Below are 23,839 nucleotides of genomic sequence, written 5' to 3'. Positions count from 1 at the left end.
GTACTACCCCCCCTTGGGTAAGTAACAGGCCATATTGTTCATCCATAACATAAAACAACCCTAAAACCTAAACCCCGAACCCTTCATTCTAACACCCCTAACACAATCCTCCAACCACCCCTAACAACCTTCCACCTACCACCAACCACCTAACAACCCACCTACCACTCTAAACGACCTACCACGCACCTAACATCCCTTCCTTCCACCAACCACCCCTAACGCAACCTTCCCTTCCACCTACCACCCCTAACAACTCACCTACCATCTAACAACCCATCTTCTTCCCCTAACACTCTTCCTTGCACGCACTCTAACAACCTTCCTTCCACCAACCACCTAACAAACCACCTACCACAAATCACCCCTAACAACCCACCTAACAACCTTCCTTCCATCTACCACCACTCTAAGAACCTTTCTTCCCCCCCACTCACCCACCCACTCTCTTTCATATATGAACACACACTGTAATGGTAAGCGTGATGGAACGTAGCGTTGTTATTAATAACATAGGTATCATATTCTTCTATATATATATATGTATTGGTAGTTACCAGGAATGGTGTCATGAAGCTTACTTACATGTATTACTACTCTGTACATAAGTGCGTACACCCCCCTTAGGGGACTGTGTTATACGCGTAATAGGTATCTAATGCGCAATGTTTAGTGCATTGTGTGCGCACCCTATAATGAACTGTATTCCTATATACCCCGTAATTCTCTATAAAAAATGCATGCTTATGGATGGAGGGAGGAGTATTTCGTATATGAGCGATACGGTGCTGCTGAACGCTACTAGACCGAAATATAGAAAGAGCACTACCCACTTATTCCTATATATGGAGGATGAGGAGGATAACCATGATGATGATGATTATGATTATTATATAAAGGGATTATCTCTCGCATATATATGTATGTGGGAGGATGGAATTTACAAATTGTGCATATAAATACGTCTACATACAAAATAACTAAAGTACACAGTATTATGGAATGAGGGTCCTATACTTACTCACTCATGTAAGTCGGTATAATATATATATTCCTAAATATATGTGGAACATATATACAAAAAAATGTACACAACAAATACAAAAAAAAAATACAATAGGTGAGTAAGTATTATCACAAATATATTAACAGGTAACGGGAAGGGGGGGAAAAAATTCATTCCCAAAAATATATGTATATAAGTGGGAAAAGGGGATGTCCGTGTGTTCCAAAATTTTTCCCCTCCATTAATAAATAATCTCCAAGGGGCCTTCTGTGGAGTTATATATAACACTATGTAACACTATACTTATGTAAATAAATGAAAATAGGGAGTAATATATAAAATAACTGAAGTGTAAACCCCATAAGACTCAGACGCGGGTATGCAAGAACCACACTTATCCGTTTTCGTACATGTGCAAACCATTATTCTGTCACGGCGCCGAACTTTCTCGGAAGAAAAAATATTATATGTGCATACAAGTGTAGACTACATTTCATTATTCCTGATTTATAACTGCATATTACAATAACTACTTGTTAGGATAATAATGATTATTATATATATATATAAACATTAATATATATGCTAATATGATATACACAAGGGGGAAAAAAAAAAAAGGGGGAAGGATGTGCGCATTGCTGTCAATCGAACCTAGTTTTACGCTGAAAGAGGATGGAAAAGGAAAAATATATTCGGGGGCACATTAATATATGTGAACATATAATATAGAGTGAATGAGGGAAGGAGTAGCTTAAGTAGTACACAATGCATATATATATATATTATAGGAATGTACTATTTATAATATACTGATCATCAAAAGAAAAAAAAAAAAAAAAAGAAGAAGAAATAGGGAAGCACAAATTATTATTATTGAACAGTTATAAACAGAGGGAAGGTTGTATTGCAGTTAACGTTAGTATACGTAAATGTACACATTTCTGGAAAAGGAGATAAGGTGCTATGTAACTAGGAATTGTATAATACGTATGTTATGAATTTTTAATTATCACTTTAAATGGCAGAAAAGCATGAATTAAAAATGTGTGAATAGAAATTTCTGTTATAAAGAATTGAATTCTTGTATACACAATAATGAAGGCATGTAAATAATAATATAATGTTATAGGTAACGAAACATGTTATGCAATAGTATAAAATAAATGCATAAAGAGAAATGTGCATAACAGTTTCACACACACCCCGAATTCGCCCTCTGACCTTATTTTCATATTTGAGTACATCTATTCTTATTTATTCTCTAACTATGTGCTTATGATAATTTCATCCCAGCATAGAATGTACAATCATTTTTTAAGAAAATTGAAGCAATATGTATTACTGAAAGGGAGTGAATAAGAATTTGATATATACACGCTCATAATCATTGATCGAGAGTAATTGTTGCACATATGTTCTTCATTAATATATAGAGAACAAATTTTAACACAAATTCGCTATATACAGAAAAGTATATACACATTTGAACAATGGCACCGGTAGGAGAAGTATGAGGGATTATTCCATATTTCGTATGGATGAGTCCATATGTATGTAATATTTTATCTACAGTATAATATAAATAATAAAATATATATAAAAATACACATACATAAATGTGTGGTTTGCTCATTATACCTCTATATAGGACCAGGAGAAGGATAAATTACCTTCACAGAAGGTATATGAAGCACTGGACGGAAGTGGAAGTACTTCTGAATGTAAAACTACTGTAATAGAAAAAAGTTTATTATGGAGCCGCACTTATGTCGGACAACATAAAGAGGAAATTAAAAAGGCTTGTTGTTACGCATCTGAATTAGGTAGGAATGAAGAACCGCTCCATAATTATCGCTGTCCTTTTTTGTTTTATTGGATAATTGACAAAATAAAAGGAGCATTGCATAGTGGTGTATATCAGGAGGCCACCCAGGATGTTTATATCTTACTGAATTCATTTAAACCTGAATGGAAGTGTAGTAATGCATACAATGGTATGGGCGAATACGTTTTCAAGTACAGTAAAGAAGTGTTCGATCACAATTATAACATTCGTGTTTTACGGAATAATCCTAGTTGTGATCAATACATGCAGGGAAGGGAATATACCACACACCTAGAAGGAGCTAAAACAGCATATGGCTGGTTAAGTGGGAATTGCACTACTGCTACTAATGAGTCATATTGTCCATACATTAAGCTAGAAAATAATCAGTGGATACCGAAGGAGCTGTCACAATTAGAATGTGACGCAGTGGTTGCAGCAGATCTTGAATCAAAGGCAGCAGGATTGACGGGACCACTAACGGTTAACCTATATTTAAAATGAATAACCCCATAGTATTCATGTAATATATTGTGTAAATAATATAATAAATTCATATGTAGGATCACATGGGAACATATATATTTTGGTAATTATACCTATAGGAGGAACATTTGAATAAATTACCCTCAGTGAAAATATATAAACAGTTGGATGGAAAGGCCGAAAGTTATAGTAATAAAGATTGCAATACGGAAGTAATGCAAGGACTGCAGGAGAAGGTTACAGATAACAGTACTAGGGAGAAGATTATGAGGGTTCTGTGCTACATTCATGAAATAAAAGGTAATAAGGGAGAAGGAAGAACATGGTGTGATTTGTTCTATTATTGGATGGGTGGAATATTATCTGAAGCATTAACGGATGATTTCGATTTTCAGTCTACTATGAATAGCTGCTATAGTAGAATGGACGGGAGTAAGGAGAAACATGGGTGTAATTTTATGTACCTTTTTGAGAAGAAATTATTCAAGGCGCTGAAAATGCTGTTCCATTATAAATTGGACGAAGTAATTATAAAGAAACAATTAGAGGGAGGAAATAAGAAGTGCACTGAAAAGTATCATACATATTTAGAAGATGTGAAGAAGGCCTACAAGAAAATAAAGCAGAATTGTACAAACGAAAGAAATAGGGAATGTTATAATAAGTTTGAGGAGTTGTATGAAGGTTATGAAAATGAAGAAGATTTAGGATTGAACTGTGAACTGACAGGTACGACGGCGACGCATGCACTTCAAAGTGCACTTCATCTCCTGGGGTAGGTCCAGCTCCAGGGGTGGGAGTTTCACGTGGAGTAGGACTTACTTCAGTTGCACCTCGGGTAGGGATTGCTCCTGCAGTAGGAGTTACCCCAGGGGTAGGTGGAAGGGAAGATTGCGTTAGGGATGGTTGGTGGAAGGAAGGGATGTTAGGTGTGTGGTAGGTGGGTTGTTAGGTGGGCGGTAGAGTGGAAGGAAGGTTGTTAGGGGTGTTCGAATGGAAGGTTGCTACGGTGGTGGGTGGAAGGAAGGTTGTGTTAGGTGGTGCTAGGTGGGTTGTTAGGGGTGGTAGGGTGGTAGGTGTATGAAAAAAAAGAAAAAAGAGAAAAGAAAGAAAAAGGAAAAAAGGAGGGCGATTACACTGAATCTATTCTTTTATACCAATTCTTTAGGTGCAGGTCATGGGAAAGAGGCGGAAGGAAGTCCAAATCAAGGGAAGAAAGCAGAAGGAAGTCCTAATCAAGGAAAGAAAGCAGAGGGAACTCCTAATCAAGGGAAAAAAGTTGAAGGTGGTTCTGCTGCTAGCAGTGCCATTGCACCTGCTGCTGTGTCTGGTGGCGCATTAGCTGCATTGGGACTTCCTGCATTGGCATACTTTTTTTACAAGTACAAACCATTCTTCCTTAATAAACGTAACCACTCTGGTGGAGGAAGCCGGAAGAAAAGGTCCCTTAGGAGAAAATTTAATGAGTTTGAGGAGGACGACGACACCTTAACAACAATAAATTTATCCGAATATTCAATCCCATATACCTCATCATCATCATCCAGATAATGACAGAAGATGGAAGGAAAGCTGTTAGGTTGGTGGTTTGTGGAAGGAAGCTTGTTACGTGGTAGGTGCAAGGAAGGTTGTTCTAGGGCTGGAAGGATGGAAGCAAGGGAGGTTGTTAGGTGGTCGGTGGTTGAAAGGTTGTTAGGGTGGTGGTTGCTGAAAGGAAGATCATGTTAGGTGGTAGAGTGGAAGGAAGGTTGTGTAGGGGGTGGTAGATGGAAGAAAGGTTGTTAGGCGGAAGGAAGAAGGAAAGGATGACTAGGGAAGGAAGATTGTTAGGTGGTAGGGTGGAAGGAAGATGGTAGGTCGGTTGTGTTAGGGGTGGTAGGTGGAAGGAAGGTTGTGTTATGGGTGGTGGTAGGTGGGTTGTTATGGTGTTAGGGGTGTTAGGTGGTTGATGGAAGGAAGGTAAATTCCTTTAAGGAGAAAGAAGAAAAAGAAAGAAAAAAAAAAAAAAAAAAAAAAAATTGAAGGAAGGGAGGAAGGTGTGCATCGGGGTGCAGATTTGGGTGTTAGGGGTAGAAGGAAGGGGTGTTAGATTGTTGAGAGTGGTAGAATGAAGGGGTGTAAGCATGTAGAGGTAGGGTGTAAGGGTATTAGTGTTAAGGATTTTAGGGGTGTTAGAATGATATTGTTAGGGTAAAAGAAAAGAAGGCTTAAGGAAGTAGAAAAGAAGATTTAAGTAAATAAGGAAGATTTGAAAAGAAAAAGAAGATTAAGGAAAAGGTGTAAAGAAGGAATGTTTAAGGGAAAAAAAAAAAAAAGAAAAGTTATAAGGAAGGAAGGTTTAAGGAAAAAAAGGTGTAAAGAAGGAAGTTTTAAGGTAAAAAAAAAAGAAGGTTAAAGGAAAGGTGTAAGGAAGGAAGGTTTAAGTTGTAAGGAGGGAAGGTTTAAGGTGTAAAGAAGGAATGTGTAAAGAAGAAAGGAAGAAGGAAGTTGTAAAGAAGGAAGGTTTTAGGTGTAAATAAAGAAGGATTAAGGTATAAAGAAGGAAGGTTTAAGGTAGAAAAAAAGAAGAAGGAAGGTGTGTAATTCCTTTACATTTTTTTTTTATTAAAAGAATAATGTGTATAAAGAGAGGAAGGTTATTATTCTTAAGGAAAAAAAAGAAAGAATAATAAAAAAAAAAAAAAAAAGGGGGAAATAGTATAAGGAAGGGAAGCGGGTAATACTTTACTCCTTCTCTTTTTTTGAAAGAATATTATCAGTTGTAGAAGGGGACCTGTATAATATATAAAAGTACTAAATTTATAAGTATATAGGACAAAGGAGAACTGTGTAATAGAAATTATACGATAATGGGGGATATACTGAGGAGGGTATTAAATAAATGGTTGGAGGTTGGGGAGAAAGACCCGAGCGTCAGCGTGGATGTAAGGAACTATATTTAAAAAAAAAAGGGACCATGAATGTGTCCAGTTATATATATATATAAATGAAATGCGGGAAGATGAAGAATAAGGTATGTGTACATATGTATGTGCTTCATTTTTACACACACGCTGTAGGCAAAAATATCGAACAGTGTACAGGGAATAGTGGATGAATTAATGAGAAGGTTGAATGATAATACGGATGACATAGCAAAAGGGTACTGTGCGCAAGACCCTGCGGATGAGATTAAAATTGAGGATAACCATAAACCACTATGCAAGGCTCTAATGAGAACATTTATCTACATGAACGGACTGAAAGTAGGGAAACGGAAAGGGAAGAAGAAAAAAATAGAAATTGAGGATGACACGGAGGAAAAATCCTTTCTGAAGTGTATAGTTGGAACAACAGTTATGCTTAAAATGTTAAAGAACTACTGCTGGTTCGAAGATTATTTAGAGTATGCATTAAGAATAACAAAGGGACGAGCAGAAGCTGCAGGAATTGAAAGCAATTTCAATAAGTGCAGTGGGATGGACTTTGATATATTAAAAATAGGGAGTATATTAATTGGAAAAACAGTGGCAGAGTTTGTTGAGGGTAAGGAATCAGGAATTGCGGATTATGTGAATTTGAAGAATTACAAAACCGGATGGTGCAGACAGGAAAACAATAGAAAAGTTAAGAGGAAGATAGAAAGGAAGCCAGGAGAAGAGGAGAAGAAATGGCTGGATGAGAAGCAAATGAAAGAATTGGAGAAAATACTGGAGAATAAGGAACAGAAGAAAGAAGTCAACTTAGAAGAAATATTAAAGAAAGTAGCTGAAAAAATGAAAAAAAAAAAGACTCCATACCAATGTCCTGGGAAGGAGAAGGCAGAATTTGAAGATGAGAAAGAGCGTAAGGAATGATTAGGTGGTGTCTCACATAGACATTGTGCATACACATTTGATAGTGTTACCTTTTTCCTTCCATATGCGTAAAAGTATGGAAGTTAAGTACAAAGTACATGTATATAATACATACATCCTCCCACCATAAAAACCCACCTACCACCAACTTACCACCTTAACAACCCACCTACCACCAACTTACCACCTTAACAACCCACCTACCACCAACTTACCACCTAACAACCCACCTAACACTCTAAACCGCCTACCATACACCTAACATCCCTTCCTTCCTTCCACCCTACCCAATCTTTCACTGTTCTTTAACAGTCACTATTTGGGAATGGTTCACACATTTTTCGAGGAATGTGTCTGCAGAAGACAAAGAACAGTATGGCGAGCTGGAGAGCATGCTAGCATTGTGTGATGAATTGGATAGTGTTCAAAGTGGCATGAGTAAGTATAAAACCTTCTGTGAAATCATGATAAGAAATATATTCTTAGTAACAGACGTCGGGAAGGAGTATAAGGGAGAAGGGACAGGTTGCCAGCGGATGGTGAAGGATATTCCCTTATGTGAACTATTAAAGGCATGGATGTGGTATATGGTATGGTTCTGTGTACCAAAGGAGGTCATAGAATACGCATTTACAGGAGTGAAAAGTGTAAGGGGGGAATTGTATAAAGGTAAGGAGTATGCGAAATGTACTTACGGTGCACCTAACATTCCTTACAGGGACGGAAAGACTATAGTAGATGACGTGTACTACCTGTTTTCCACAAGTCTGTTACATACTAAGATGAGAGCAATAACTGAGGAAACTTCGTGCGAAGGGGGTAAATGGCAATATAGGAAAAAGGCTCTTGAGAATGCGACCGTTGCACGGACAGAAACAGGGGGGCCTGATCGTTCAGATGACGGTAAGGACACATTACAAGACTTAAAAGAAACTTTAGGAAGAATTGAAGAACCAATGAAAGAGGAGGAAAAAAAAAATCTTGAAGAATTAGAAAAAACCATAAAAGGAGAAGTTCTTCCTCTATCACCCCCTTCACCAGGTGATGAAGCAAGTGAGGAGGCAGGAGGAGGTTCCTACTCCAGTGGTGGAGCTCGATCAACGGAACCAGAAGTATCACCTGCCAAACATCCTGAAGATGTTCCTGAAGTACCAAAGGTAGTTGTTGCTGAGGAAAAACCAGCATTGGAGAACACTGAGCAAGCACAACCAGGTAAGGACACACACCTTTTCCACAGGAACCAGACACTGTTACATTCACTGAAACTATATCACTCCTTGATGGGGTCACTTCCACCATAACCACCACAATTACCAAAGCAACATTATGGTTCTCTGAGAATAAGGACGATGAACTTTTACAGCACATATTGAAAACAATGCAAGATGTAGTACTTATCGATGGTAATGATAATTCACCTTTACTACACTTTTTTTTAATCTATTCTTCAGCTACAGAAGAACCTGAACACACAGAAGAAGCAAGTGCTGCTCCTGCAGCACCAACTGCTCCAGATGGTGCTAAAGAAACTGCACTTTCAGGGGCAAGTGGACGGGGGAAGGGTGCCGAACTCACCCCTTCTCCTGCCGCAGTTATTCAGCAGACAGACCACCATAATCTTACTTCCTACCTCCCTCTTGCTCCTGCGATGCTTGGTATTTCTGTTATGAGCTACTTACTCTGGAAGGTAAGAAAAAAACAAATCGAAAGCAAAAAAAGGATAAAATATATTTTCCGCAAAGAAAAGAAAATGAAAGAAAAAAAAAAAAAAATTCATATTAGAAGAAAAGAAGAAGGGGAAAAAAAAAAAATGAAGGTAAATGAATGAATACAGTTGTGTAGGATTTCGCATTTTAGGGTTTGAAGTAGTAATTACTGTTGTGTATGAATAAACATTTCGCATCCCTACTAAAGAAATATTATTTTCCCTTTTTTTTTTTTTTTTTTTTTAGTACTTTGGAATGCTTGGTAAGACAAGAAAACGTTACAGAAGAGCTGTTCAAATACGTGGTCCATCCTTACAAGAACAACTCCTTGCTCATGTGTACCAAGATTCTCCGCATGAATATACCTTAGTAAAGGAACGGAAACCTCGTTCCACGCCTATAAAAAGGAGGAAAAAGCCGGTTCCTGGTCGTCGTCGTGGTGTACGTCGCCGCATGATTATTGATATCCATTTAGAAGTCTTAGACGAATGTCAAAAAAGGGACACACAATTTGCACAGAATGACTTTTTTGAAATTTTGGTTCAAGAATTTATGGGAAGCGAATTTATAGAAGAAGAAAATGTTCATGAGGAACAGGTTCCATGTTTAGATTCCGGGTTTAGGGAGGAAGACTTTGTTCCTAAGGAACAGGTTCCAATGTTCAGATTCCGGGTTTAGGAAGGAAGACTTTGTTCCTAAGAAACAGGTTCAAAGTTCAGATTCTGGGTTTAATGTTGATGTTTCTAAGGAACAGGTTCCAAGTTCAGATTCCGGGTTTTAGGGAAGAAAGACTTTGTTCCTAAGGAAGATGTTCTTAAGGAACAGGTTCCAAGTTCAGATTCCAGGTTTAGGGAAGGAGGACTTTATTCCTAAGGAAGAAGTTCCTATGGAAAATGTTCCTAAGGAACAGGTTCCAAGTTCAGATTTTGGATTTTAGGGAGGAAGACTTTGATCCTAAGGAATGTGTTCCTTGTTCAGGTTCCGGGTTTAGGGATGAAGACACTATTCCTAAGGAATGTGTTCCTATGGTTGATGTTCCTAAGGAACAGGGTCAATGTTTAGGTTCCAGGTTTGCGGTGTAGTAAATACCTTTTTTTTTTTTTTTTTTTTTTTTTGTATTGCATGGAAGTGTTTACATGTTCGTGTGTGATGAATATGAGGCGGGAAAAAAAAAAAAATTTTCTTCGCCACATTATTTTGATATGTTTGGTAAAATTTCCTTCAATAAAGAATTAAAAAATGCTTATTCATTTTGCTACAAAAATTTAGACTTTATTAATTTTTTTTTTGTTTTTTTGAAATCCTTGAATATTTCTTTAAGGTCAGCAGGTTCCTTTTTTTTTTTTTATGTTTGCGCCCCTTTCTAAGAGTATTTTTCCCCTTATGTGGTTATTCAAACGTACAAATGGAAGGAAGAAAATAAAGTAATGAAATATGAAGAAAAGAAGGAAGGAAAAAAAAGAAAAAGCTGAGGCAAAAAAGGAGGCGAAGGTAGAAAGGAAATCTCATGTTGCTTCTTACATTGTATGAACATCGCACTTATTTATGTTCGTCCCTTCCTTCCTCCCTTCCGAAGGGGGGAAAAGAAGTATTACATTCAATGTTACATTCCATGTTAACTTCCAATATCACATACGATGGTAAGCTACATTCCGGTGACCATGGATATTCCTTCCTCCGTCCCTGTGTCGTTCATTATTATATAAAGTAGAATCATCCGTTGAATAGAATGTGGAGTGACCTAATGTGGAACCTCCTATTGTGGAATCGTCGTCTGTTGTTGTTTTGGACATGTCCTCTATCAGAGTGTCGAGGTCCCTTCGGACGGAACTTCTTTTATTTCTATTGTTATTTGTGCTGTTGTGACCGTCCCCTCCAAAGAGGGTGTTGCTCCTTATCCAAGAAGGTAGAAGATTATACTGAAAGGAAGAAAAGGAGTGGAAAGAGGCGTGGGAAAAGGTGGAAATATGTGCTATATACATATATGTAGACATATATATACATATATATATATGCAGCACAAATATATATGTACAACACTCATATTTTTTTAATTATTACCTTATATAAAAAGAAAAGAACTGTTGGAATTGCTGTCACACTAAGTACAGAGGAGACAGCGACAGGAGCAGCTCCTAATTTTTCACCCCCCTGTAATTCCTCTATTCCACAGGATTGTCCATTTTCTATGCTGCTTGCTGTTGTTGTTGTTTTTTCTTCTGGTTCTAATGCACATTTTGTTCCTGACAGTTTCCAACTACTATTTTCCCTATACTTGCTCCTAAATTGTTGACAATATTCGCCTCTGTAATTATTCTGCTTACAATTAGCACTTACATAATTGTAGGCTGTAACAATATCACCCATGTAACTATTATATTTTGGATCACATGAGGAACTACTAGTCCCACGATCCTTCAATTGTAACTCTATTTTCTCATGGTTCAGGGTGTAATCGTGTATTTTCTTCCTCCTATTGAAAAGGTTCTGGTCGATATCGGTGTCCATAAATTTACACTTATGTTTATCAGGAATGGTTCCCAATTCTGTTTCGATTGTACTCATAACATTCGAAAATAAATTGTCCTTCTCTAATTCATTGAATAATTTGTCCCCAATCCAAAAATACAAGGGATCACAGTGCGTATCATCGCACTCATTTTCCCATTTCTTTGTAGATACGTAACACAGGCCATTTGCAATTGTTTCTGCATGCTCTACATCACTAAGGGTTCTCTGCAATTTATTCTTTATGTTTTCGGTAGGGAAGTTGGGATAGATGCAATAATCCTTACCCCCTTTGAATCTACCATACATAACCTTCGAAGGTAAATTCTTCAAACGTTCATCCTATAAGTATAATTACTGAAATATATGCACGCGCAATCCTACTTTTCTTTGAATTATTCATAAGGAACTATATGTACAACGTTCATATATGCATTTTGAATGAAGAATGTTGTCCAACTCCTGAATAGAGGTGGTTCAATTCCTTCTTTTAAATTAGTGTAAATTTTACCTTATCTGTTGGGACATCCTGCTTGGTGACTCCTAATCCACAAGAGGGATCTTCCATTTCATCTGTGTCGGATTCATCCTCGTCTTCGGGCTCCACCTCGGACACTTCTTCACATGGCAATTTCGGTTTTTGCCCCTCTTCATCAAAATATTTTTTATATTCATTCTTAAATTCATCACAAAATGTATCCCCACTATTAAGTACACTGCAACTACTTTGTATATTCGAATATGCTGCCTTAACTTCTTGTATATATGTGGTACATTCATCATTACATAAGGGTATCTTATCCTTTGAGTTCCCCTTTAAAGTCTTATAATTATAAGAGTAATTGAATATTTCTTTTGTTTTCTCAAATATGTTTTTATCGATTTGGGGATATATATTCTTAGTACACATATTATTACATTGTTCACTTGCCAGATTATCATAAAATGCTTGAATAACGTCATTAAGTTTATGAGTACCCAACTGATTTTTTATTAAATTTCCTATCCAAAAATACAGAAAGTGGCAAAGATTATAGTAGGTTGCACTGTCCTTGTCTTCCTCTGCGCTACAAGCGTAACAGTAGGCGTCCGCGACTCCTTCAATTGTATCTTTATCATTAATGTTGTACTTTTCTAATGTCATTTTTACTTTTCCCTTTACTCCTTCTTTGTTATGTTTATCTTTCCCCTTCCCACAACCAATGCCTGTACTTTCAAATTCATTGTATACATTCCAGGAGGGTAATTTCTCAAAACACTTCCCCTATAAATGTAATTAACAGAATATATACATTCCCACACAGACATTCCTTCAATATATTATGCTCTGTATGTAATTCTGCATGTTCCATGTAAATTTATCAATTTCAGGAACAATGAACATACCTTCTTCTCTTCCCCACTATCTCCTGTCATGTTTTATTTATATTCCTCGTATATGTAATAAATTTATGTTTAATTATATTCGCACATAAGGAATATGCACATAGAAATTCTTCTCCTCCGATGATTATAGATATACACCTAATTCCCACTAATTCCAACAATACACATTTTTTTATTTTTAAATTCAATCATAACACATTATACAGATATAAGTATTAAAATCATCTATACATATAAATTAAGGTAAATGTAGGAAAAATAATTACAGATGTAATAGAGTAAAAGGCGGAAGCCGAATCATTGGCTTATTTCTCATATACTTATTCTACCTCTCGAACATTCTATGTAATAATTCGGAATACCATATACTACTACTATTATTATTATTCATCATTCCTTCCCTCAACTATTACTATTATAAAAGTATAATACTTTATACCAGACATTTCTACTCATATTTCCAACTCAGTTTCCCAGACATTTAAACAATTATTAAAAGTTTTTAACATATATATTATACAATTTATACGCACGGAGCATTTCTTCTCTTTCCCCTAATGTACACACATTAAAACATATCTGATGGGAAGTGAAAAACTACCAAATAAACGAAGAACGGCATAATACACGGAAATTTATTAACTACATATGGTAAAAAATATTTGCATTTTTATAATAGTCTTCCCCATTATATACACTCTTCCGTTTATAATAGCCTCACAGTAATAATTCCCTCTCCCGTTTTTTTTTTCATTTAAAATAATACGCTATGAATAACTCAAATATACATATATTATGCTATTAACTCATACTGCCTTAAGTGCATATTACATTTTATATATACGTGCACATTTCCTTTATTTCCCTCCCGTTCCACAGGATCAAATAGTTCAGCAGGTTTCGATTTTAGCGTTTAGGGTTCAGGGTACAGGGTTCAGGGTTCAGGGTTTAGGGTTTAAGGTTCAGGGTTTAGGGTTCAGGTTTTAGGAAGGAAGACTTTCTTCCTGAGGAAAGTCTTTCTGAAGGGGTGATCCCTGAGGAACAGGTTTATAGGGAAGAGATTACTTGTTCGGATCCCGGGTTTAGGTTCCGGCCTTATGAAGGAAGAGTTTGTTCCTAAGGAAGAACTTTCTACGGAAAAGGTTCCATGTTCAGATTCAGGGGTTAGGGTTGAGGATTTGGGACTTAAGCATTAGGGTTTAGGGTTTAGGGTTTAATGTTTAGGGTTTATGATTAAGGGCTTAGGGTTTTGCTTTTAGGTTTCAGGGTTTAGTGTTTAGGGTTCAGGATTTAGGTTTCAGGTTTTATGGTTTATGATTCAGGGTTTTGGGTTCAGGGAATATTGTTTAAGGTTGAGGGTTTAGATTTCACGTATTCAGGGTTTACCGTTTACGTTTCAGGGTTTAGCGTTTAGGGTTTAGAATTTAGGGTTGACGTTTTAGGGTTTAGGATTTAGGGTTCAGGCTTAAGGGTTTAGGGTTTAGGTTTTAGGGTTTAGGGTTTAGGCTTTAGGGTTTAGGGTTTAGCCTTTAGGGCTTAGGGTTGAGGTTTTAGAGTTTAGGATTTAGGGTTAAGGGTTAATGGTTTAGGTTTTAAGGTTTAGGGTTCAGGGTTTAGGGTTTTAGGGTTTAGGGTTCAGGGTTCAGGGTTTATGGTTTCGGGTTAAGGTTTTATGGTTTGGGATTCAGGTTTTAGAGTTTGGGGTTCAGGGTTTATGGTTTAGGGTTCAGGTTTGAGGATTCAGGGTTTAGGATTTAGGATTTAGGGTTTAAGATTCAGGGTTTAGGGTTTTAGGGTTGAGGGTTTAGTGTTTAGGGTTTAGGGTTTTAGGGTTGAGGGTTTAGTGTTTAGGGTTTAATGTTTAGGTTTTAAGGTTCAGGATTTAGGTTTATTTTTTAGGGTTTAGTATTCAGGGTTTAGGGTTCATGGTTCAGGGTTTAGGGTTCATGGTTCAGGGTTTAAGGTTAATGGTTCAGTGTTTAGGGTTTAGGATCCAGGGTTTAGGGTTTTAGGGTTTAGAGTTTAGGGTTCAGGTTTTAGGGGTTTAGGCTTTAGGGCTTAGGGTTTATGATTTAGTTTTTAGGGTTCAAGTTTTAAGGTTCGGGATTTAGGTTTGTGTGTTTTGGGATTAGATTTTAGGGATGATGGTTTAGTTTTCAGGGTTGAGGTTTTAAGCTTTAGAGTTTAGGATTTAGAGTTGTGTTTTTAGGTTTCAGGGTTTAGTGTTTTAGGAATGGGAATTAGGATTTAGGGATTGTTAACTTAGAATTAGCGTTTGGCTTTTGAGCTTTAGGGTCTAGAGATCATGGGTTAAGGATTTCGGGTTTAGGATTCATGGTATAGGATTAAGTTGTAATATTTACGGGTTAGCGTAGGTTGTGGATGATTTGACACTTATGGTGTAATGTTTTGCATTTAGGGTGTGTGTGTGTATGATTTCGCATTTTAGAGGTGTGTGTGTGTGAGGTTTCGCATTTTAGTGTGTGTGCTGGATTTCGCATTTTAGGGATGTGTTTGTAGGATTTCACATTTTAAGGTGTGTGTATAGGATTTCGGAATTTAGGGATGTGTATGTATAGGATTTCGTATTTTGGTTGTGTATAGGATTTGGCATTTTAGGGTAACAGTGTTGCATTTCGCAATTTAAGGGTGTATGTGTATGGTATTTCGCATTTTAGGGGTGTGTGTGTGTAGGATTTCACATTTCAGGGGATGTGTGTGTGTAGGATTTCACATTTCAGGGGATGTGTGTGTGTAGGATTTCACATTTCAGGGGATGTGTGTGTGTAGGATTTCACATTTCAGGGGATGTGTGTGTGTAGGATTTCACATTTTAGGGGATGTGTGTGTGTAGGATTTGAAAGTTAAGGTTAAGGTTTTAGGGTGTAAGAAGAACAATGTGGCCTGCTGTTTAGCTGTTTTAGGGTGTAAGGACAACAACGTGGCCTGCTGTTTAGCTGTTTCAGGGTGTAAGGACAACAGTGTGGACTCGTATTTAGCTGTTTTAGGGTATAAGGACAACAACGTGGCCTGCTGTTTAGCTGTTTCAGGGTGTAAGGACAACAGTGTGGACTCGTATTTAGCTGTTTTAGGGTATAAGGACAACAGTGTTGCCTGGTATTTAGATGCTTAGGAAAGGGTATTATTCTAATATTTGCATACAAGAAAAAAAAAAAAAAAAAAAACAAAGAAAAAAAAAAAAAAAAAGAAAAAAAAGAAAAAAAAGAAAAAAAAGAAAAAAAAGAAAAAAAAATTCAGAGCCCGGGCAGGCATACAAATATATGAACGATAAAACATGCGGAAAACCTCGCAAAGTGGGGAAAAAAAAAGCAAATAATAATAAATATAAAAAAAAAAAAAAACACCAAAAAGGAAGTAGCGTTTACAAAAAGTTAAGCATAGATAAAGAAAAAAAAAAAGAAAGATGGATCAACACATTGTGCTTTTTCCATTCTTGTGTTCGTAAGCTGGGGGGAATGGACATGTCCCTTTCGCAAGAATGCCAAATGCGTAATTTTTGCAAGAGGAAAATGCGCCACTTTTTTTTTTTTTTTTCCCTCCCTTCCTTGCCGACTATTAAGGAGTAACACTTCATGCTTACGGATTACAGCATCGCCCTGTTGCATAAATAAACTCGGAAGAGATCCTGTCCCCCATATCTTAGATGATTTTCAAGCGTGAGAAGGGTCCTGTTTCCGACACTTTTTTCTTAACCCGTAAGAACTTACCGCTAAGTACACAGAGCATGCTGAGTATGCTGCGTACTGTGCGAACGCTGCTTACACGGTTCACACCCTCCTATACACAATTTCCCTCTGCCACGCACACCTACTGCACCAACGAAGAAATCAACCAGCATGGCCGAGAACAAAGGGAAAGAAGACAATGAGATTTTCAAAATTCACAAATGGTCAGGTGTGGCGGCCTGGTCCTGGGACATCAGCGTAGATAACTGTGCCATTTGCAGAAACCATATAATGGATTTATGCATCGAATGTCAAGCAAAGTTAAACGAAAATGATGGAAACGATAAGGACAAGAAAATGGACAAGGACAGCTGCACGATAGCGTGGGGTGTGTGCAATCATGCCTTTCACCTTCACTGCATATCGAGGTGGATTAAGGCCAGACAGGTTTGTCCCCTGGATAACACGCCTTGGGAGTTCCAGAAGGCATCGAACTGAAGTGAATTGCGAGTTCCCCTGTGTTTGTCTCTTTTCGTCCCGCGTATCTATACATGGCACATTCTTAAAATTGGCTGACGTGTATCCAGGGGCGCGCCTAGCTCGGCCCGATCTGCGCACGTGTTTATATGCGCATAAATGTGCACACGTATGTACATTGTTACGCTCTTTGTCCTAAACGTTTACCTTGCGCCAACCTTTTTTTTCTGTACATCGTAACATGCGTTAAAAAAAAAAGAAAACAATTTTTTCCTATATCGTTAATTAAAAAAATGTGCAAGTTAAACAATCCGAGGGGTGTAAAAAGTGGCGGGGGTGGAACTGCTAACGCGGCGAGGGCACTGGATGTGTCACAAAACTGACGCGGCTAATGCGGCTATTGTAACAGACACTGAAACAAAACCGACCACGCACGTGCATGGACTTATGGACGTAGGTGCATGCTACACAGAGCATCGAAATGGTTTAACAAACAAAAAAAAAAGAAGTCTGAGTTCTTCCGCAGGGGGGTCCCAAGGATGATTCGGCGCGTCCCCCAAAAGGGAATAAAGAGGAAAAAAAAAAAAACTATTCACAATGTCCCTTTTGATGTTGCACATGGAGTGGCTCCATTTCTCGCCTCAGCGATGGTTCCAAAGTGGCATGCATACACGTGACATGCATGTGCCACCCGGGCAAGCTCAATTTTTGCGCCTCGGTTTGGCCGAGCCCGCCTCATCCTTGGTAAGCGGAATCTTAATTTTGTAAATAGCCTTCTGCACGAGGCCCCAAAAGGCCTCCTTAGCCTCGACGGCGAAGGCGAAGCCCTTGTGCGAAAAGACATGGGAGCTATTCTTGCTGTCAATGTAGGCGAGCTTCTTAACTTCGTATTTCCGGAGACCTTCAAACTTTCCCAGCTTGAGTTGTTCCAGGACAATTTGCTCCATGGTGGGTTTCTTCATAAACTGGTACGTCATAAGGAGAATCAAAGGTAAGAGGGAAACGTACAGGGAGACGAGCATCGACAGGTAGAAGTTGCCTGAGGAGTGCGCCTTTTCAAATGTGCCATGCAATTCATCAGCCCCTATGATATCTAAAAAGAGTCTAGTGTTACTCACGATGAACCAGAAAAGTAACGTTGCGATAATTTCTATCCACAGGACAATGTGAGAAATAACAAACCATGTGTTGGTTAGCAACACAACGACAGCATTGACTGCTATGACGTGGTGAGTGTAGAGAATTTGTGAAAATGTATGGAAATCTATATCTACATTGTGGTGGTCCTTGATTATTGAGTCGACCTGACCAGTGGCAAAGTGGAGCATAATGATAGTTTCCACTGTGGCTAGCCAAATGGCAAAGAGCAAATAAACGAAAAGGTAATGAGTACCGTAGGACCTGTACTTCTCCGGTTTCGATCGTTTGCCAATCCAGGACTTCATTTTGTTCGTGGACTTTTGAAAGAAGGGAATTAGTCTAAACGGGATCAGACAAAAGTGGAAAATGTTTTTGTAAAACCGCTTTATCTTATCGGTGTAGAATTCGATCTTCTTATTGGAGTAAAGGGGCCATAATGTGGATGGAGATGTCTCATATAGGAGAGGATTCTTGAGGAGAATCCGATGAGGGAGCTGCTTATCCAGGGCAACAAAAAAAATAACAGGGAGGGAAGTAAAAGCAATGTTAATGATTTGCTTGGTCCAGGGGTTCCACGCATCTATGGCACTGTAACCTGTCCAGAAATTCAAAACCATCGAACAGAGACAAAAACTCACATTTCGAAAAATGCAAAAGTACACTAAGAAGGAATTCCTCCTGAGAGATTCCCTTCCATGAACGAAGAGTAATTTTTTTAAGTACTTAAATTCGCTTATGGTAAAGTCTGAAGACCTTGCTGCTTGTAACCCCTCCTTACCAGCTATTCCGACGCCAACATTAGCCATTAGTATCATGCCCACGTCATTTGCTCCATCTCCAATGGCTAAAGAGGTACCCCTGGGATTGAAGGCAGAATTCTCTTTCACCAAAAGGGACTTTTGCTTTGGTGTTACTCTACAAGCAATGAGTGTAGATGCACTCCTAGCTAAGGTGTAGAATTTTATTTTCAAAATTTTACTTTTCATAATTTCGTCTAATGCTTCTCCCGTGATGGTTATGGAGAACTGTGAGTAGTGGACCTTGTCTTTTGCTTTGCTCTTTTCCACATCGTTACAATTGTTAGCAAACGATTCACTCGACTCAAGGAAGGAATTGAATATCTTTTCCTGTTTGGCTAGTTCTGGTAAAGAATTCTCATTCTTCAAATTGAACATGTTAGAAGAGGAGATGATGCTTTTCTTAATTGATCCGTAAAAATTTGTTTTCATAAAATTTAAAATAGTTTCTGATCGTAGATCTAGGTTTAGGTTTTCCCAGTTGACGCTATTCCACCATTTGGTTCCATGGTCCACATTTAGCAGGTTCGCTGCGTTGGTGTTCTTCTCATGAATAATCATTTGTTCTAACAAAACAGTCGGGTCTGTTTCGGTGAACACTGCGTTGTACGTCTCCTTATTTAATATGTTAATTGAATGTCCGATATTTATGGCTGTCTCTAATTTATCTCCCGTGAGCACACAGATGGTCATTCCAGCGTCTCGCAGGTCCTGTATCACCTGCGGAACGTCGTCCTGCAATTTGTCGTCAATCCCCGTGCAGCCAATGATAATTAAATTATCCTCTGCTTCATCGTAGAACTTTCCCAAACATCCTTCATCGTCTTTGCGCATTTCCGACCTTCTTCTCGCCTCCACATGGTGCTGATACATTTTCGTAAATTCTTCCTCCGTTAGATGCTTATATCCTAACACGAGGGTTCTTAAACCAGATGTAGCAAATGCATTCAGCTGGTACATTATGTGGTCTACTATGTGCTCCTGGTTCTTTGCAGCTAGCTTCAATACACTAGTGTCCGCTCCCTTGACTAGCATGTAAATTTCTTTCTTCTCATTCTTTACAATTAGGGACATGCGCTTCCTCACGTTGTCGAATGAGAAGACGTCTAGAATTTCGTAGGCCAATATAGGCACAACCACCCGCTTGCTTTTTTTCCCCTCGATTTTGGTCGCCTCCTTCGGGCTGGCTTTGTTCGACCCGAAGATGTTCTTCATCGGGATGGACATGTGGAGGATGCTGGTATTATCCTCTACCTGACTCCCCCGGTTAGCACTTCCCTTCTCAGTGGCATCATTCAACTTGGACTCTCCCCTCCTCTCCCTGGGCGAATTCACCTCCGGGAAGCACGCATCAAAGTTGTCTTCATAGTAACCCTTCTTCTGCAGAAAATCGTTGTACGCCTTCTCCCCCAGGATGAACCTCTGTGCGAAGGTGGACGTCAGCTCAATTTCAATCGTCGTCAGGTTGGGTCTATTCACGAATTCGCAGCCAAGGTAGAGAGCTGTGCTTATCAGTGCCAGTTCATCCGGTGAGCTGGCGTCGTACTGTGGCTGCGACTGAGTGAGGTATGTGTAGTTGATCATGGTTTCTCGGTCGAATATTTTGGTCTTCTCCAAGGTGCCTTCGCTGGATGCCGCACGGGAGGGGGCAGGGGAAGCGACTCCTTCGGTGGGTCCGGAAGAGGGTCCCACCGTGACTCCTGCCGAAACCGCAGCGCCTTCAGCTGTCTCGTTCGGCGATCCCCCTACCTCTTCCATCTCATCGATGTCTACATTTCTTATCATCGCACTGTGGCAGAGGCTGAGAACGAGCAGGAGGAAGTGCACCTGGTCCTGCACGTCATTCCTGATGCTGTAAATTTTATTGACGAAGAGAATTCTGTTGAAGAAAACAAACTCGTTTTCACCCCTTTGGAAATCGTCCTCCGTGTAGACATCCGCGGCCGCGTGCTCGCTGGTAAGGCTGTTCCTCTGCATGAGGCTCTTTTTCTCCTTGTGTGTGTTGACTGACGTCTTCGACCACGCGAGGGGGGGCAATTCGCACGATTCCCTACTGCCGTCCTCCGAGCTGATGTTCGGGTTGGCACTGTCCCTGGTGGGCAGGTCCTCCCCACCGTTTATCCCGCTTAGGTGGCTTCCCCCACTTGCTGCGCTGCCCGGGGAAAAGGGGTCCGAACTGTCATGGCTGCCCGCCCCGCGCTTCCTTATGATGTTCTCCTTAATGTTGCTAAAATCGTAGAACCCATAAGTGCCCTTGTTTCCCAGCCCGATATTCTGCAGCTGCATTATGTTCTGCGTGAGCGTGCCAGTTTTGTCTGAATAAATGTGCGTGACGTTCCCCATTTCTTCCAGTAGCTGTCCAGCTTTGCTTAAGGCATGTCTCCCACTTTTTGCACTGTACATATCGTTATCCCAGTTAATTAGGTATCCCTGTAAAAGTCGAACGACCTCCCAAATGAGAAGTAAATCCACCGGTATGAACGATCCAAAGAGAAGAATCATGGATCCAATGGTGATAAAAAACGTTTTGAGGCTATCTGCCTGATGACCTAAATTTAAGTACCATAAGTTGTAACCCTTTCTCCTCATCCATAAAACGCCAGCTATGGCAACGATGAAGGAAATTAACACCTGGCATATTATTAGAACGATTACATGGTTCCCATAAACGAATTCCAGTCTAGACCATTTTTGTCTTGATTTCGTAGAGGCATTCTTCATCAGTTTTGTTCTATTTCCTGTGTTGACAACAAGTCCATAGATCCACTTGGTGTTTACAAGGGACGTTCCTCTAAGGACTACATTGTCTATGGTGACCTGGACAACTGTGCGTTCTGCACACAGGTGATCAGTATTGATGTGGCCCCCATTGGAGGAATAATTTCCCTCGTTTTCATTCCATCTAGGGGTACCTCCATCCTTATTGTCTTCACCTCTATGGTAATTATTATTATTTTTTTTTTTTTCTGTTTTTTTTCTTTTTATGCCATCAGTTTGATCCTCCCCAGAAATGGTTCCCCCTCCATAGGCATCATAAAAATGTACTATTTTCCCTCCGTCTTTTTTGTACTGAAGAGGGGGCAAAAGCATATGCCCCTTGTAGTCAAAAATATTATCATTGGGACTTTCACTTATTAATTCTGTTTGGCAGTAACCAGCATGTTTATCGTCCTGGAAATATTTGACTACATCGGGGAGACAATACTTTTGTTTTACGTTGGATTCTCCATCAACATTCTTCGTTTCAATGTTTACAACTCCTTTTTTGTTCGACGAATTGAGGATAATTAAATCGGCGGGGAAGTATTCATAGGAAAATATTTTCACGACATCTCCATCCCTTATATCTGCCCATTTTTTCTCCTTCAAAATGCCCCCTTCGAAAACCATTGTCTTCTTACTGTTTTCTTCATTATCCGATTTATGCCTTTGTAGGTCTTCGAAAAATTCCTTAATCATAGCCACAACGATAATGAATACTAGAGGGATTAGGTAGGTGGGCATTCCCTTGGAGTCTGTAATTTCGGGGATGAGTTGTAGCATGGATATGGACAGAAAGTATAAATTTCCTAAACGTAGGAATTGAAAAAAGACGATTAGTGGTAGGAAGCTATACACCTTATATTTCGCCGTTCTTATTTCATTCCTGTGTTTTTTCCCAAATAGTAGGTCTATGTTGAGGTCCTCTTCCTTAAGCTTCTCTTGAGCTTTCCTTATATACAGCTCATGGTTTTCCTTGCTAACTTCGAAATTGGAGATCAGGTATATTCTGTTTTCGTTGCTCTTCCCCCTGATTTTTGTGGATACCCACTCCAGGAGGTTCATTACTTGGGTGTGCAGCATGGTTTCCTCGGTGGTGTGCGTTCTCAGGTGGGGAACTCGTCTAACTGAGGACACTTCCTACAACGCAAACGAGTGCATGCCCCTTCTCCCCTCCCTTTTTTTTTTTTTTTAATATTTTTTTTTCGCTCCTCAAAATTGAAGATACACAAAGGTGGAAGCGAATCGGGTGCAAGGACTCAGCATCACGTAGCAGGTGTCATGTACTGGTGGTGGATCAAGGGGGAGGCACGTCCAACGGTGCGCTAGTCTGCACAGGTCTTCTCTCTTCGGTGTAAGAAAGAAGTTTAAAAGATGTTCAAATGGTGGAGCGGTTAAACGGTTAAGCGGTTCAGAGGTGGCGTGGTCAATGCGATTACGCCGTTACGTGCCGGGGAGGGTGTTACGGTGACCAAGTTTCCCCAAGCTCCACGCGACGGAGCGCCCCTTTTCTCCTCCTCCCGTCACATCCTGTGCGAATGGAACAGAAGAGGGTGCAGACTCTACCCAGGGAGGGGGCACAAAATTGGCGTGTGTCACAAGTGGGGGGTGGCAGCAGAGGTGTGCTGACGTGGGGAATTCTCAAACGGGGCGCGATCAAAAGGTGTGCTTATCTGCTGATTAACAAACGTAACAAAGCGAGGCGTCCTCCGGCGGGGTAAAAAATAAGTTCAAAAAGAATAGCGTTAGAGGTGCCTCTACAATTGAAGTTGGCGATATGCACAGAAGGGTGAGGCGCCGCGGGAGTTAGGACGTCCTTGTGTGCGAAGGTGAACGCAATTGCGTAAGCATGCGTGTAGTCGTGTATGTTTATGTACGCATGTATGTTTGCACACCGTCGCGCGGGTAGGACATAGGAAATGAATAATAGAATGAACAGTGGGGTGACGCGCAGATAGAGTAAAAAATGGGGTGAACGGTGGCTTGAATAATGGCGCAAACTGAACGGGAAAATAAAATGTGTTGAGGGGGAATTTCTCACTAGAAATGCACAAACGCTTTTAGCACACGCGGCACATAGGGCACGTCGGTCTGTGCGACGTCGCCCAAAACTCATCGACCGGGCCAAATTTTCCAACTCGCAAAGTGCCGTGTGCAAATAAACAAAGCGACACGCTCCTCACGCCGGGACTATTGTACAGTGTAGGCTAAACGCTGAGCGGA

General features: G+C 39.6%; 5 protein-coding genes across 5 annotated transcripts; 3 read left to right on the top strand and 2 right to left on the bottom strand.

Annotated features, from left to right (window-relative positions):
* Positions 1–2,499: 2,499 nt before the first annotated feature.
* PCOAH_00021350 (Uncharacterized protein) lies at positions 2,500–4,871 on the top strand (the record flags this gene model as incomplete). The annotated part of the gene is made up of 4 exons (XM_020058942.1): positions 2,500–2,508; positions 2,658–3,317; positions 3,440–4,049; positions 4,489–4,871. The coding sequence occupies 4 exons, from the start codon at positions 2,500–2,502 to the stop codon at positions 4,869–4,871; spliced, it is 1,662 nt and encodes a 553-aa protein (XP_019914634.1).
* A 4,095-nt stretch (positions 4,872–8,966) lies between these two features.
* Positions 8,967–9,540, top strand: PCOAH_00021340 (SICA antigen; the record flags this gene model as incomplete). The annotated part of the gene is made up of 2 exons (XM_020058941.1): positions 8,967–8,972; positions 9,109–9,540. 2 exons carry the CDS (start codon positions 8,967–8,969, stop codon positions 9,538–9,540), a joined length of 438 nt encoding a protein of 145 aa, XP_019914355.1.
* Positions 9,541–10,490: 950 nt separating this feature from the next.
* PCOAH_00021330 (KIR protein) lies at positions 10,491–12,514 on the bottom strand (the record flags this gene model as incomplete). Its single annotated transcript, XM_020058940.1, has 3 exons — positions 10,491–10,781; positions 10,924–11,712; positions 11,882–12,514. The coding sequence occupies 3 exons, from the start codon at positions 12,512–12,514 to the stop codon at positions 10,491–10,493; spliced, it is 1,713 nt and encodes a 570-aa protein (XP_019914587.1).
* A 4,099-nt stretch (positions 12,515–16,613) lies between these two features.
* On the top strand, positions 16,614–16,940 carry PCOAH_00021320 (Ubiquitin--protein ligase; the record flags this gene model as incomplete). Its single annotated transcript, XM_020058939.1, has 1 exon — positions 16,614–16,940. One exon carries the CDS (start codon positions 16,614–16,616, stop codon positions 16,938–16,940), a length of 327 nt encoding a protein of 108 aa, XP_019914500.1.
* A 680-nt stretch (positions 16,941–17,620) lies between these two features.
* On the bottom strand, positions 17,621–22,699 carry PCOAH_00021310 (P-type ATPase; the record flags this gene model as incomplete). Its single annotated transcript, XM_020058938.1, has 1 exon — positions 17,621–22,699. One exon carries the CDS (start codon positions 22,697–22,699, stop codon positions 17,621–17,623), a length of 5,079 nt encoding a protein of 1,692 aa, XP_019914521.1.
* Positions 22,700–23,839: the final 1,140 nt, after the last annotated feature.

The sequence above is a fragment of the Plasmodium coatneyi genome, chromosome 8 (assembly GCF_001680005.1).
Source record: "Plasmodium coatneyi strain Hackeri chromosome 8, complete sequence".
Lineage (NCBI taxonomy): Eukaryota > Apicomplexa > Aconoidasida > Haemosporida > Plasmodiidae > Plasmodium > Plasmodium coatneyi.
Note: the sequence above shows the minus strand (reverse complement) of the source record. Positions and strands in the feature narration are given on the sequence as shown.